Source organism: Clarias gariepinus, chromosome 8 (genome assembly GCF_024256425.1).
Source record: "Clarias gariepinus isolate MV-2021 ecotype Netherlands chromosome 8, CGAR_prim_01v2, whole genome shotgun sequence".
NCBI lineage: Eukaryota > Metazoa > Chordata > Actinopteri > Siluriformes > Clariidae > Clarias > Clarias gariepinus.
This window is the reverse complement of record NC_071107.1, coordinates 14,281,503-14,297,473: the sequence shown is the minus strand read 5'-3', so window position 1 is coordinate 14,297,473 and position 15,971 is coordinate 14,281,503. Positions and strand designations below refer to the sequence as shown.

Sequence of the window (15,971 nt, the reverse complement as noted above, 5' to 3'; positions counted from 1 at the left end):
TTTTTCTCTCTTGCGCTGTGGAATTTTGGGTAATCGTCTCCCCTGCTGGGTCTTATAACGTGTGTTTGCGCGTATAAAGCAAAAGCAAGTTTCATTAAAGTGTAAAGATCAATTTTCTCTCTCCTTCTCTGTATCAGCCTGTTGTCTCACACACACACACACACTCACTCACACACTCACTCATCCTCTCTCACACACACACACATTTTCTCTCACACACACACACACCTTTAAAGCCCCTCTCCTCCTCTCGACTTCCCATACACAAATTCTCTACATACGCCCTACATAGAAACTCTGCTCTGTCACGATTCTTTTCAAAGATCAAGTGTCCAGGTTTATTTTTTATTTTTTAATTTCACAGCAGTGATTCCGTTAGTATGCGTTTCATAAGTTTCATTAGAAATGAATGTTCCAATTAAAACAGTCTTTCCGTTAATGTGTGTGTGTGTGCGTGCACACACACGCACACACCCAGAGCACCTGCACGCATAAACGGAAACACTTATCTGTCAGGATTTATTTTTCCTTTTTTTAAAGGTAAATTGCAGGTTAATTTGTTTTATTTTTATTTTATATTTTGTATTAATTAATTATTTTTTTATTTATATATTTGTGTGTGTGTATGTATATATATTTATTTTTTTAGCTGTCAAACGAATAATTTGAGTTTTCATTATTTCTTATGGAAAAATTAAATTTGCTTAACGAGTGTTTTGGAATACGAGCCCATTTCCGGAACGAATTATTCTCGTATTCCAAGGTTCCTCTTTATTTACCTTTATATATTTGATTTCAGCATCCATTTGTTTCAAGTGTAGCTGATAACAAACCCCTGCGTGAGCTGATTGCTGAGGCTAAGGCAGAAGTGTTTGAGGAGTTTGAGGAAGGCAAAGAAGAAGAGGAAGAAGAAGAGGCAGACACACAGGTATGTGTATGCATTAACATTAACAGTCTGCTTTATGCATTTAATTCCATGTTAATGCCATCTTATTTAGAATTAGCAAATTTATCCTCATTTATTTGTGCATCCAGAATGGGCGGGGACATAAACGTGCACTGTCTGAAATCAGCACTGGCAGCTTGGATGACGAAAACCTTTCTGAGAATACATCTATGCTGGAATCAGTCACTGAGAAAACTGAGCCACCAGCAAAACCTCAAACAGCTGAGGACAGTAAGCGGAGCTCAGCTGTGGTTGTGGATTCCTGTGAGCCTGACCATTCTGAGGTTGTGAGCAGAAAGGCAGCTGAAACGGCAGACTTCAGTCCTAAAGCCTCACATGCTGGAGACAAGAGCGTGTCAAGCCAGGAAGAAGTCCAGACGTCTAAAAGTGCTGCTGAGGAAAAGGTTCCTGAAGTTTCAGAGCCGCATGAAGATGCTGTCCAGAAAACCGTGACTGTTAGTGAAGAGACAGGAGAGGAGGAGAAGGAGCAGATTAGGATAAATGAACCTTCTGAGAGCTGTGAGGAAGAAAAGAAAGTGGCAGATAAACAAAAAGATCAGCAAGTTAAGGAAAAAGAGGAAATTAAGCCTAAACACTTAGTTGAGGAATGTACTGAATCGGTAGATGCAACCAAACCACAGAACAGTCTCGTGGGAGAAGTTGTTATTGAACAGGGTGAGGTGAGCATGGATGACAAAGAAAAGACAAAGAACTTGGTTAAGGCTGATGGGGAGACAGAAAAGAAGAAGATGGATGTGCAACAGGAGGAAGTGGGAAAAGAAATTGGTGTCGATATGCCTGCAGAGGAGGAAAAGAAAGAGGAGGTGGAAGATAAAAAGCTGCAACCAGAGGCTGAAAAGGAGCAACCTCAATCTGATGAAGATGCTAAGGACTTCATACTGGTGGAAAACAAAGCTGAGTCAGATATTCCTGCCGAGACAGGGAAAATTATGAGTGAAAGTAAGAATGTGTCATCTGTCATCATTATTAATGGAGAAAATAATGAGTTAGACCATATGCATAAGAAAATCCCAGAAGCAAATCATGAAAAGTCTGCATCCCTTGAAGCAGCTACTGAGGAAGAGGGAGACCAGAATAAAGTTGTGGCAATTAAACCTGATATTGAGAAGGATTCTGATTCAGGGAGCAGCTCTGCAGCAGACACCAACAGCATTGACATGAACCTTTCTATCTCCAGCTTTCTATCTAGAAGTAAGGAAGGATCTGTTTCTGTACAGGTAAGAATATCACAGTGTGACCTGATTTAAAATATTCATGTTCAGTAAAATTGTTTGTGTTCATGAGGTTGTACTTGCGCAGGATGCTAAGTATCATAAGAAGACTCTGAAGAAGACGCGTAAGTTTATGGTGGATGGTGTGGAGGTCAGTGTCACCACTTCAAAGATAGTTACTGATAATGACACCAAGAGTGAAGAACTGCGGTTTTTAAGGTAATTTTTTAGTGGTTTTTATTAATCTTGTTCACTGTTTTTAAAAATCTGGGAGTTATTTTCATTATTTTTATCCATATTTACCAAGTATGAGTAGAACAGACCTGAATGTTGTCAAAGATTCTGTATGGATGATTATAGTTCATGTGATGCTTCATTTCCAGAAGCACTTAGCACATTAAGTATATTGCCATTGTGGATTTGTTCATTTATTATTGATCTAGATTTTTGCATAAATTTGATTGTGGCTCTGTCCAGAGATTTTATATCATTATCTTTATGTGCTAATGTTTAGCTGGAATATTTTTACAATACATGCAGCCATTAAAAGAGGAGTCAGTGAAACATGATGATAAAGAAAATTGGGAAAAAACAAACTAATAAAACCCTTCCTTTAGTGCTTAAACAAATTATCCTGCCCTGATACCCTTGTAACACCACAAACCCCATGTGCAAAAAAAAAAAATAGTTGCATACCAGCCAGGGATGGGCTCTAACAACTGAACTAGTTGAATGATATTAATATGAAACATGTTTGAGCTTTAGCACCACCTATTTCTGCCTGGCTGAGGAAGTGTTGTATGCAGTTTGTGCTGCTTTGTTTGTTTCCCAGTACAGATCCATAGCGATCTATGGACGTCAGATATTTTTAATTGAGTTAATTGCTAAATTTTACCAAGTTTATTGGATTAAAATTACTCACTTCTTCTTTAAATTTTATTGGATTATATGCAGGACAATTTAAAAAGCAAACAAAGCAAAGGTGTTGATTTCTTTCTTGTTTAACTAAAATGAATAAATAAATAAAATTACCTCATAAGTGAAAGTGCCCTAAGATGCACTTTTCATATCTTGTATATGTGGATTGTTTTGACTTGTTCTAGCCTTGTACTCTGTTGTGTTAAGTGAAATGATGTCTTGCGTGGTCCTGCTGTAGGCGTCAGGAACTGCGTGAACTAAGGCTGTTACAGAAGGAGGAACAAAGAGCCCATCAACAGCTCACCAACAAGCTGCAGCAGCAGAAGGAGCAACTGTTCCGGCGCTTTGAGCAGGAGATGACTGTTAGTGCCTTCATATTTTTTATAGTACATATTAACAGGATTATTTACAAAAAAACTTAACCCATAGTCAGTCCTTAGTCTATAGAATTCAGTGTTTACATATCAAATAATCTCAGAGGGAGTAAGGGTATGTCATACAGACAATTATTTTGTTTTTCTAAATATTAAATGGTTAGTTCACTATCAGGTATTTTCAGTGAGCTCAGTTACAGTCATCTCTTGAAGTGCTTCTCTCACCGAGTCGCAATTTCTTGGGCTACCAGGAAGCTACTGTATTTCATTAGTTGTGGGTACCTCTGTCTCGCTCGCGCTCTCTCTCTCTATATATATATATATCTCTCTATGTCTCTCCTCTGTGTCTTAGGGAAAGAAGCGTCAGTATGACCAAGAGGTGGAGAACCTAGAGAAGCAGCAGAAGCAGAGTGTTGAGCGTATGGAACAAGACCACACCAATCGTCTGAGGGATGAGGCTAAGAGGATCAAATCTGAGCAAGACAAGGAGCTGTCCAAGTTCCAGAACATGCTAAAGAATCGCAAGAAAGAGGTAAGTGGAAGAGAGTAGTTCTGTTACCATGTTTTGATGTATTGCCATATCGGTCAGCTTTTGTGTGGTGGAGGGGCTGTTTTGCATAAATAAGCTTTTCCTACTTTTTATTTTTATTTCTTATTTTGGTGTGTGACAGTCATAAAAGTTGTATAGGTGGGATTTACAGTAAATGTGGCCTTGCAGCTTTGTTTGAGATCATAGGGACTGCTTCCTTCAGCTACTTTTCAATCTGTCTTTAAGGTCATCTCGCACATTAATTGCTGTTTGCCTTTTTGTTTTTACTTTATTCGCCTGGGACAACATGTTGGTTCACTGTAGTGAACACAGTTCATACTTAGGCTCTGTTCTGGTCTAACAAGGAACTTCAAAGTCTAAACTATTTACATAAACTGCTTCTCAGTTAACAATTCTAACCTTTTTTTTCATAGCATTCATTTTCCTGCTTTATAGTTTCTTCATGGTATCATCTAAAGGGGAAGTTTTCTCTTTGCAAATGGTGCCTACCTTTATCTGAATAATATTTAAAGTTCCTCCTTTTGTATAGTTTATATTTTGGTGGTTTTCCATCTGAGTTTTGCATGTTTTTTTTTTTTTGTCCTGGCATGATGCTAAAATTTAGTTTAAAAGATGTGTGAATAAATTTGTAAGCCGTGTTTTTTTTATTTTTATTAATTAATTAATTTTTATGCGCTGGTGTTATGCATGCCATATTAAGCTGATACAGGTAGTCCCTGACTGACGAACATTCAAGTTACGAATTTCCAGAGATACGAACGGACCGCGGAGAAATGAGTTGGCCTCACCAGTTTCAATGAATCAGTCCGGGAGCACGATGATAGAAAATGCTGTCCTATAAAGCTCTCCTGATGGTGAATAATCCTAATTTCGGGAAAATTCTCAGTTCACAGTGCAAGAATGTGGAAAACTTTGACGGAAAGGTGTCTGGAATTTGCATTGCAAACTTAGTTAAAGTAGAATTAAGTGAACGTTTGCGTGCGTGCATGCATGTTTGTGTACGCGTGTTAGTCATCTTATACAATAACCCTTGTCCTGCTTTTCTCCGTTTCCAGTGATTATTTTCAAAGGTAAAGTGCAGGTTAATTAGTTTTATGTTTACTTTATATTTTCTATTAATCATTTTTATTTAAATATTTTTCGGTTGTGGAACGAATCATTGGAGTTTCCATTATTTTTTTAAATAAAAATGGCGTCTGGGATTCCCCTTATCAAGATTTAAAGGCACTTTGGAAAGAGGGCCGTCCAGATTTAGTCAAGTGGATTGGTCTGTTTTATATTATATATTTGTGTCAAAGGTCTATAAGAGGGTGATTCCATCTCAAATCAACCAGTGGATTCCACCACATGATCACAGATTTTGCTGATTTTTTTTCACCAATTGTTGGAAAGACATGCACTTTGTAGCTACCAAAGTTATTTTGATAGGAAATGCCTCCAAAAATTTGTAAAAAAAAATTATAATTCTTGTACTGGCTGGCTGCACCATCTGAGAAGTAATGCACATGATTTAAATTTGGTAGAAGAACTTTCAGTGGATTCATGAGAACCTTAATAAACTTGTGAACAACAATAGCACTTCATTAGTGGATCGTTGAATAAAACAGATGAACCAGAATTGGTTTGTAAAAATGGTGCAACTTCAGTGGTGTGGAATTTGCATTTGCACTGTTAAAATTTTATATAGCTTTAATGCACATACAAACAGCTGCTTGTTAAATGAAATTAAATTGATGTTTTTTTTGCACTAATAAAGTTTTGGAATTGTAAAGTATTTGTGTCAATCATATTGTCAGTTATATCATTATTGCAAATTTTCAAATATATATTGTGATAAATATTTTTGGCCATATTGCCCTGCCCTAATCAAGATAATCAGATAGTTTTGATTTAGGGGGGCACTGCTCACACCTGTGCAACATATAGTCACGAGAATCCAAAGAACAGACAAGCTTTGTCAAGTCTTTGTAATCAGATTGTGATTAAGATAACAAACTACATTGGAAAGCTTCAGTTAATAAATTAACATAAATGAAACATACTCACCTGCTTTTGTTTTTCTGCACTTAATTAGTACCAAGAAAAAGATCACCAAGTACCAAGAAAAAAATCACCAAGTTCCTTGAGTGCGAGGAAGATAATTGTTGGTTGGAGATAATTCAACTTTCTGATCAGTATGAACCTGAATGGTTCAGTTACAGGATACTGTTTGACAGTGATACATGTATCTTACATGTACCACCATAAAATGACACATTTACTGGTAGATAAGGCCTATTGTGTAGATCCATGTACATTCTCTGTATATAAAATGTGTATCAAATTACAAAACCTGGACAATTAATTTTTTGATGATTTCTATAAAACAGGGCATAACACACCCCTGGTTTTTATTTATTTTCAAGATGAAGTGATGTGAAGTAGCCCCCTTTCTTTTGAGTAACATATATACATGCAGACCTTGGGTTCTGGGGGGGTCGAAAAGGGGTACCCCCCCAAAAAAATTTTTTTAGAAATATCTTCATAATCACAGGGGATAATCAAGTTCTGTTTGAATCTGAATCTACATTAAAAAACATAAATATACCCAGTTTCATCTCCATATGACATATAGCAAGTGAGTAATCAAGGAAAAGAGGATTTCAAAAAGGGGCGTGGCATGTCTTGAAGCACTTTGAGGCCAAAAATTGAGATGGCTGCCGTTTTTTAACGAGTGGGAGTTGGGACAAAAAAATTGGGTTTTTTTATTTTCATGGCAATACCAACAATTGGTGAAAAAATCTGCAAAATCTAAGAAGTGATGGTGGAAATTTTCTCTTTCATTGGTCGATTTGAGATGGAATTATTCAAGACTCACTTTGTCCCCGACTTCGCAATATGACTTGCGAATGTGCTCCTGGAACGGAACTCGGGGACTACCTGTATTTTAACTCCCTTTCCATCTGCATGGCCATCTCTAATCACTCAGATTTGGCAGTTAACTGTAATGCATCATGTCCAGCTGTGGTGGTATTTCATACCTACTGATTATTGTAGATGATGATGTAAGCTTTAAGCTTTTCATTCCAACTGTATGCAGTATTTTAAATGTTTACCATGTATTGTTAACTTTGTCATTTTTAATAGATGTCTTGTTTACATTTGTGTAGTTATTAATATATTAATATTGATTGTACATATTAATGTGTAAATATTACTAATGATGTTTGTGTGAATGTGCAAGTGTGGGACTTGGTGCTGTGGTGGAGGGCTTCAGCTGGGTCATGGATTAATAGTAAAATGCTTTTTCCCTTTGCTACTTTTATACTTATAATAGATAATAGTTTTCTTTAAAATGTATTATAATCTCTAGCATGGTGCACACTAAAATTTATTGTATGATTGGGGGGGATTGAATTTTATAACCCTAGACTACTTTCTACCAATAGACCCTGTAGCATACTCCCATATTTCACATGCTGTAGCAGCTCATTTTCCTGAGTGAAGACAAGCTGCATCTTACTTGACTGGTTATGTTCTAGAATAACCGGCAGCAGTTAATCCATGTCAGTGGATGATTATCTTGTCAGTTAAAGTGCAGAGATGCGTTCAGGTTCTAGGTGCAAAATCTCCTAGTTTCAACTGAGTACCACTCCCTCTTTACTCTTTAGTATTTATAAGGAATAGAATTTAGGTTTTTTTTTGCAGTGTGCATCATTTTTAGAGATTTATATAAGTGTGTTTTCAATAATATAATCAGGGGTAATGATTAAACAATACTTATAAAATCTTATTTTTAAATTCTTTTTTTCTGTTTCTGCTACTCCTCTGATTTCTACCAAGGTGTCTGATTTATACATCCTCTGGTATCTAATACATTTTTCATTAACAGATTCCTCTTGCCAGTCAGAGAACAGATTCTTAGGGTTTCTGGGACCATTCAAATATAAATCTGCACTAAATCATCCATAAGCTGCTCGATTCTGGTTAGCGTTTCAGGGGTACTAATCTTCACACTGGTAAACTTTATTGCATGACTTATTGCATGTCACTAATACATAATATTAGCTGTGCTCAGTGCTCAGCACAGCAAAACTCCCAACCATCTGCATACTCGTACACTGTAGGTCAAACTGGAGATCGGCATGTCCCCGAAACATATGAGAAAAGAGCTCTCGAAACGCTTAAAGGAAGACCTCGTTGTTGTTCAACAAGAAGAGGTAAAGATTCGTATTTCACATGATCATTACAACAGTTTATACGTGGACACAGCTGTTTTTATACAAGCAACACAGAACATGCTTTTAACTCCAGCAATTAGCAAGCTTTAAAAGGCAATTTTTTTAGAGGATTCAGTGGTAACAAAGGCCAAAGACACTTTTTGTGATTGTTACTCACTAGCTCACTAGTTTCTTCATTTAAACAAAGAACAGAAAGCTTCTATTTAGTTACATTTAATTTGTATAGTGCTTTTAACACTGGACACTGTCAATTAGCAAGGAAAAGCTCTTGAGGGTGGCATGAAGAAACTTTGAGAGGAATATGACTCAAAAGGTAGCCCGCCCTTCTCTGGGTGACTCCTCCGGATGGGCGTTTATAAAGCATTTTTTTTATATATCTGTATATAATAGTATATATAATAAGTATATATAAATGATTGAGACTTAAGTACAGTGTTTTCTTAGCAATTGCACTCAATAAGCTATACAAGGAAAAAAATCTTTACCGCCATCATTGGTGTGTTATGTGATGCATCATCCACACTCAGGAGTAACAGGAGTAACTTGAAGCTTGGCAGGCAGCGATTGATTATTAGGTATGATCTTGAAAACATAACGAAGAGTGAGAGCAAGAACTTACAATAGGTACTGTATGAGGGCATCCGAAAACAAAAATCGACTGCACCATCAATGCACCTTGTTTTTATATTTATGCATGTTAAGATAATACTTTATAAAGCCTCTTCTTTTCCCAGACTAATTTAAAATGCCATTATTTTTTAGCTTTTCTTTTTTACTTCAAACCCACATGCATGTGAAGGACAACGAATTAATAATGGAACAGCCTGGAGATCACCTGCTCACGTTTAAACTCATTTATTGCTTAACAAACCTTTTCTCTGTTAGCCCTGAGAATCTGTGTTCACTGCTTCCTGCCTGCTTGACAGTTTTGCATTCCTAACCCAGAACCTTAAGCTTCCAGCAGCTGAGAAAGCGAGAGTGAGAATCTGAAGTAAGTGGATGGTGCGTGAGTGCGTTTTAGAGGGTGGGAACATTCCACCAGTGTGAGTGACTTGTCCCTGACGTGGTAGAGTGCACTGTGTTTCGCTCCACAGGGTGTGGCCCAGGTTATGATACAGTCTTTTCAGTTGTCCTCATGTGCTCTGTTCAACGCTCAGATGCAGGATGTAAGTTTTGCCCCTTCTTTTCCCCCTTCTACACCCTGCTCAAATGTGCCTGCCTACGTTTTAACATTTAAGTGTCTCGATCAAGGTGGTCATTTTTTTTTTACTTGCATCCCTGATGTACTGGCCACTACAAAACTACATGCATTTAATGATTTCTATTATATATAATATTTTTGACTCTGGTAGTGATATTTGCAATAAGCAGTTAATGAGTAGTAATGTATGTTCGCCTTGCTGAAAGCACAGCATCGTCATCTTGCTCCACACCCTAATCGGCAACCTAACTGGTTTGCGTTGCACATTTGCACATGAATTTTGACTGGTATTGTCACAGTATTGCATTAGGATGGAGTCGGCACATGTGAGCTGGGTGGTGCTAGTGTTTTTTGGAGTGCTTTTGCTGTTGTGTTATGGTGCAGTGTTTCTCTTTGAACACAACATACTGTGCTCTGTTATTTACTCTAAATGTACTCGAGTTTCTGTATATTTCACGCTCACTGTTTTTATCTGTGCCACTGGGCTCTGTGTTCACAAATGGAAAAGCTGATCATAACCGTGGTAACCATGCTAAAACATTCTCAAATGGTAGTATGTACTTTTCAATGTAATGTTTGGTGAAGTGTGTAGGTAAACGAGTTATATTTAGGTAAATGATTTTATAAGAATGGTAACATCAGATTAACTACTCGTGTTGAATTCTATACTTTATTTTATTATACACTTCTATTTTATCCAGGGCTCAGAACCATTCTGAAAAACAAAAAAAGAAAAAGTCATTCTTATTTCTTGCGCATGTTTAAAATGTTTGTCACTGGCCAATAGTCCCCCCCCCCCCCCTGATTTGTGTAATGTAACTTTATAACTTGCCCCTAAACTCTGGGATGTTTTAAGTTCACATCATACAGTACATTGGATGATTTCATAACTCTGCATTTTGTCTTATATTAACAGTTTGTGGCAAATTATTGTGAATTGTTTAATAGCTAGATTAGTTTGAGTGTAAACAGTAAATTTGTGTGTACGTGTGTGTACGTGTGTGTACGTGTGTGTACGTGTGTGTACGTGTGTGTACGTGTGTGTACGTGTGTGTACGTGTGTGTGTGTGTGTGTGTACGTGTGTGTGTGTGTGTGTGTGTGTGTGTGTTTGGACCTGTCTGTTTCAATGCAAACACAGGTGCTGGGTCAAAATAGCTTTTCAAACCCATTATTTATATATTTATCATTTATATATTGCACCCATATACAGATTTTGTAAAACTATATTACAGAAAATAATTCAATTTAGGCAAGGCAAGTTTATTTGTATAGCACATTTCATACACAATGGTAATTCAAAGTGCTTTACATAAAGTAAAAGAAAATAATCATAAAATGAAATAGAAAATAATAGCAATAAAACTTTTTGGTTAAAAATTTAAAATTTGATTTTAAATAAAAACAGTTTGCAATTAAACTTATAAACTAATAAAATGTAACTAAACTAATTAAAATAAATACAAATTCAATTTAAAATAAAAATAAAACAGTTTAAAATATTAGGTAAACATAAAATAATGCAGTCAGTTTAGTTATCTATTCAAATTATTTAAGAAAAGTTATTTAGGTGTAGAAAAAACCAAGAATAGAAATACTAAAATATTGGTTGTGGTGAGTGCAGACTTAACATTTTTGAAAACGTTTATTCTCTGAGCCCTGGTTAAAACTTTTACAATATGTTTAGATGTTTTTCCTCTGCTTCATTCATCTGTATGTGACTTTACCATTTGTTTTTCCCCTCTCCATGAGATGTAAATGTTGTCTTGTTACAAGACATTTATTACTGTTAGTAAATTTGTTTGACTTTTCTCCATGCTTTTTCAAAAGTACTATCTTCTGTGCTACTGTTTACCTGTTTTTTTTTTTTTTTTTTGTGAAATGTTTTGTGACAGTTTGCTAATGGTTGTGCAGCCTTGCAGTTTGGCACTCTGCAGTTTAATGTATAACTTGATGCTATGTTTTTTTTTTTTGTTTTTGCGTTTTCTTTTGTCTCTCACTTAATCCTTGCCACAGGAGCAGGAGTTTCTGCAAAAGCAACAGCAGGAGCTGGACAGTGCTTTAAAGAAGATCATCCAGCAGCACAAACTGGAGATCGCCACCATAGAACGAGATTGTCTCAACCATAAGCAGCAGCTTATGAGAGGTCAGATATTTTTGATTAATTGGCTGTTGCATATTATGTCAGATTTTTATAGCAAAATGGTAATACCCTTTCAATCATTCAGTGTGATAAAATAGATCACATTATCAATATTTTCACATTAGGGTCAATAACAACAAATCCAAGGTATCAGTTTGTTCAGCCCATGATGTTTTGAACTTTATAAGGACCAGGGTTGGGCCTTGTGGGTTGTGACACAAATGGGTTGGCAAGTGTTTCTCCACAATGAGTCAGACACTGCCGGGAGCATGATGCAGTGACTATTCTATTCAATTCAATTTTATTTGTATAGCGCTTTTAGCAATTTTCATTGCCGCAAAGCAGCTTTACATAGTCAAAAGAATTATTTAGGTTTGTATGAAATGTGAATTTGTATGAATCAAAATGGTCAGTTTGTCCCTGGTGAGCAAGCCGAGGGCGACAGTGGCAAGGAAAAACTCCCTGAGATGGTAAGAGGAAGAAACCTTGAGAGGAACCAGACTCAACAGGGAACCCATCCTCATTTGGGTGAAACAAAAAGCAGTAAATGATCTGCATTTATACAGTGTGTAGGGTGGGAGGCAGTTCAGCTATAATAGCTGATGTTAATTGATGTTAATATGGAGTCCAGGTAGTTATTGAAGACCCAGGTAGACTTGTAAGAAGTTCCAGTCATGAACTATCGAACTGTCAAGTCCCCAGAGAAACAGTTGCCAACACCAGTCAAGGCCAGAACCATTTTCTAGGTAGAGAGAATCATTCCCAGACACCAGACGCATCCCAGAGAGACACACGGGGCATCCATGTGACGAGATCTTCAGCCAGAAGCGGGGCACCAGGATGGGTCAGACAGGTCCGGAGGGCAGAGGGAGTCTGGATCACTGGCAGCTCAGGAACGACATGTGTAGCTCGACAGAGAGAGAGAGAAAGAGTGAAAGGGGGGGACAGGAGGAGAGAGGAAAAAGAAAGAGGGGGGGAAAGAGAAGAAGAGGAGAGATGGCAGTTAGGTATGGTGAGTGAGGAAGACAGCATCCAAACATACCAGTTTACCATAATACTCTACGTCCATGAGTCCCCCAGATCTGCTCCTTTACCTATGGCAAATCTATTTATAAAAATGCTCGGCTAAATAAATAGGTTTTTAGCCTGGACTTAAACACTGAGACTGTGTCTGAGTCCCGAACACTATTTGGAAGACTATTCCATAACTTTGGGGCTTTGTAAGAAAAAGCTCTGCCCCCAGCTGTATTTTTCATAATACGCGGTACTGACAAGCAGCCTGCATCCTTTGATCGAAGTAGGCGTGGCGGATCGTAAGACACTAGCAGTTCGCTCAGGTACTGCGGCGCGAGACCATTTAATGCTTTATATGTCAAGAGTAGTATTTTAAAATCAATGCGAAATTTCACAGGGAGCCAATGGAGTGAAGATAAGATAGGGGTGATGTGCTCATATCTTCTGGTTCTGGTGAGGACTCTCGCTGCTGCATTTTGGACTAGCTGAAGCTTATTTATGCATCTAGCTGAACAACCAGACAGTAAGGCATTACAATAGTCCAACCTAGAGGTGATAAAAGCATGAACTAGTTTTTCTGCGTCGTTTAGCGACAATAAATTTCTTATTCTGGCAATATTTCTGAGGTGAAAGAATGCTATCCTGGTAATATTATCTACATGTGCTTCAAATGAAAGGCTGGAATCAATAATCACACCAAGGTCTTTCACTGTTGCATTTGATGGAACAGAAAGGCCATCTAAAGTTACGGTATGATCTAAAATTTTACTCCTAGCTGTATGCGGTCCTATGACTAGAACTTCTGTCTTATCCGGATTTAGCAGAAGGAAGTTAGTTAGCATCCAATTTCTTATGTCCTGCACACATTGCTCAATTTTAGTAAGCTGTTTTTTCTCATCAGGTTTTGCTGAGACATATAACTGTGTATCATCAGCATAACAATGAAAACTATCTATTGACATGTCTGGTACTGGACACTGCCTGTTTTCTTTTACGGCTGAAACTGCATTGTTTGTCTATTCTATTTCTGTTGATTTTAGTCTACTCATCACTCACTCTCTCTCTCTCTCTCTCTCTCTCTCTCTCTCTCTCTCTCTCTCATATATATATAATGTTATACGTTATGCACACAGCACGTGAGGCAGCCATGTGGGAGTTAGAGGAGCGCCACCTGCAGGAGAAACACCAGTTGCTGAAGCAGCAGCTGAAAGATCAATACTTCATGCAGAGACATCAGCTCCTAAAGAGACATGACAAGGTGGGGGATTTTAAGCAGACATCTACAAAATTTAAATAGTGAAAATTTATTTGCGTTTAATTTTGGTAGTTCTTAAGGAAATGACTTGATTTTAGAGGTGTCTATAATTCAAAATCATTCATACCTACAGGGTAAATCAGTGTTCAGCTTACATTTATAAATAGCTTGCAGGGCATCTAGCTCAGTCTTGTGTTTTTGCCTGTTGTATAATTTTCCTTTATCTGTATGGCAAGCACTTTTTTTTTTTAGTTACAAAAATTTCTACAGATTTTCTGGAAATGTTTGTAAATGTTATAAATTCAACTAGCTAGCCAAGTCCCATAATTAGTACATTTATGAACTGCATAAACCACACAACCATCCAGCATTTAGGCTGTGAGCAAAACAGCTATAATTTTGCTACTAGTTTAGTGGCTGTTAATGCATTTTGGTTTTTGTTTGACCACTGACGTCCCTGTTCTAACGTGTTTAAATAATAGGAAATGGAGCAAATGCAAGGTTATAACCAGCGCCTGATAGAAGAGATGAAAAACAGACAGGCTCAGGAGAGGGGCCGACTACCAAAGATCCAGCGCAGTGATGCAAAGACTCGTATGGCCATGTTTAAGAAAAGCCTGCGCATCGCTGGCACAGGAACTCCAGAGCAGGACAGAGAGAAAATTAAGCAGGTAATACACAAATTGTTTAAAGAAATATTTATACAAAGTTGTATGCTAAGTACACAGGAGCAGTTTATTTTCTTACACTTTGTTCTCTGGGTTAGTTTGCTGCACAGGAAGATAAGAGGCAGAAGAATGAGCGGCTTCATCAGCACCAGAAGCATGAGAACCAGATGAGAGACCTTCAGCTTCAGTGTGACTCAAACATCAGAGAGCTTCAGCAGCTACAGGTATATACACACCCAATTTGGAGGAAACTAAGACGATGACTGGGTAAACATTAACCGTATTGGTTATTGTATACACCAATTTGCTTCTTTTTTTTTTCTAGGTCTCTCCCATTCTAAAACATTCTAAAAAAGTGTACTGGGAAGGCCACTGATAAACATTGAACTTGCCACATAGTTGAAAGCAGATTAGAATGAATTTAGCTTTTACATGGTGCATCATGCTGGATTATCATGCTGGAAGTAGCCATTAGAAGATAGTAAATTGCGTGCATCAAGGGATGCGCAGGTCAGCAACGGTACTCAAATGGGCTATGATATTTTAGCAATGATTACTGGCTTAAATCTCTACCAGCCTAAACTGTTGCAAAAAGGCAGGTTTGATCCATGAATTGATTGATGCTTTTGGTTTCTCATTCTGTTTTACCATCTGTGTGCTTCAGCATATATTAAGATTTATTAGATCAGATTATATTTTTTCGTGAAATCTGGAGTTTTGTGAACCTTTGCCTACTGCAGGCTCGGCTTCAGTGCTCCTGGCTGACAAGGAGTGATCTTCCTGTAGCCCATCTGCCTCAAGGTTAAATGTGGAGTATTCTGAGTTGCTTTTCTGCTCACTATGGAAGTATGAAATTATCTGAACTTAATTCAGTTTAGCTCTTCTCGGTTGACCTCCGGCATTTCCATTATCATGAAAAGAAACACAATGTTTTTTCCTTTATTGCGCCATCCCGAGTAAATTCTAGAGACTTTTTGTGCTCGAAGGGCTGGTTTGAAGATTTTTGGTTTGATGCGCATTAATCATGCCACAGTCAAAATCACTATGATCACATATATACACCTTAGATGTCAGAGTTTGATACCCAGCCCTATTCCTATGTGTGCATCAAGAATTATTACCAGAATCAGATAAATATTCACAGAATCCGTCTACATGTACAAAATTAAGTGACTTAACTTGTACAAAACTTAAACTGATCAACTTTAATTTGCTCTTCTAGAATGAGAAATGTCATTTACTAATTGAGCATGAGACTCAGAAGCTGAAGGAGCTGGATGAGGAGCACAGTCAAGAGCTTAAAGACTGGAGAGAGAAACTTCGTCCCAGGAAGAAGGTACTGCAAATCTAGGAATTAATGGTTATTTGGTCAGATGGTGTTAAAATACACTTTCTTTTTAGAAAAATAATATATTAATCCTTTGGTACGTTTTGGAATAATGAGCATGTGGT

At 37.4% G+C, this 15,971-nt stretch overlaps 1 protein-coding gene across 3 annotated transcripts in view; it reads left to right on the top strand.

Annotated features, from left to right (window-relative positions):
* The window catches only part of slka (STE20-like kinase a), a 28,585-nt gene that overhangs the window by 10,687 nt on the left and 1,927 nt on the right, over nucleotides 1-15,971 (top strand). Inside the window, exons 8-18 of one of the 3 annotated variants that reach the window (XM_053502457.1) lie at nucleotides 800-928; nucleotides 1,036-2,184; nucleotides 2,267-2,397; nucleotides 3,335-3,458; nucleotides 3,823-4,002; nucleotides 9,335-9,406; nucleotides 11,456-11,585; nucleotides 13,730-13,854; nucleotides 14,334-14,522; nucleotides 14,618-14,743; nucleotides 15,742-15,855. In XM_053502457.1, the coding sequence (XP_053358432.1) occupies nucleotides 800-928; nucleotides 1,036-2,184; nucleotides 2,267-2,397; nucleotides 3,335-3,458; nucleotides 3,823-4,002; nucleotides 9,335-9,406; nucleotides 11,456-11,585; nucleotides 13,730-13,854; nucleotides 14,334-14,522; nucleotides 14,618-14,743; nucleotides 15,742-15,855 (2,469 nt within the window). Of the gene's footprint in view, nucleotides 1-799; nucleotides 929-1,035; nucleotides 2,185-2,266; nucleotides 2,398-3,334; nucleotides 3,459-3,822; nucleotides 4,003-8,126; nucleotides 8,220-9,334; nucleotides 9,407-11,455; nucleotides 11,586-13,729; nucleotides 13,855-14,333; nucleotides 14,523-14,617; nucleotides 14,744-15,741; nucleotides 15,856-15,971 lie in introns of all 3 variants that reach the window. The other 2 variants (XM_053502456.1, XM_053502458.1) reach the window with 2 other exon arrangements.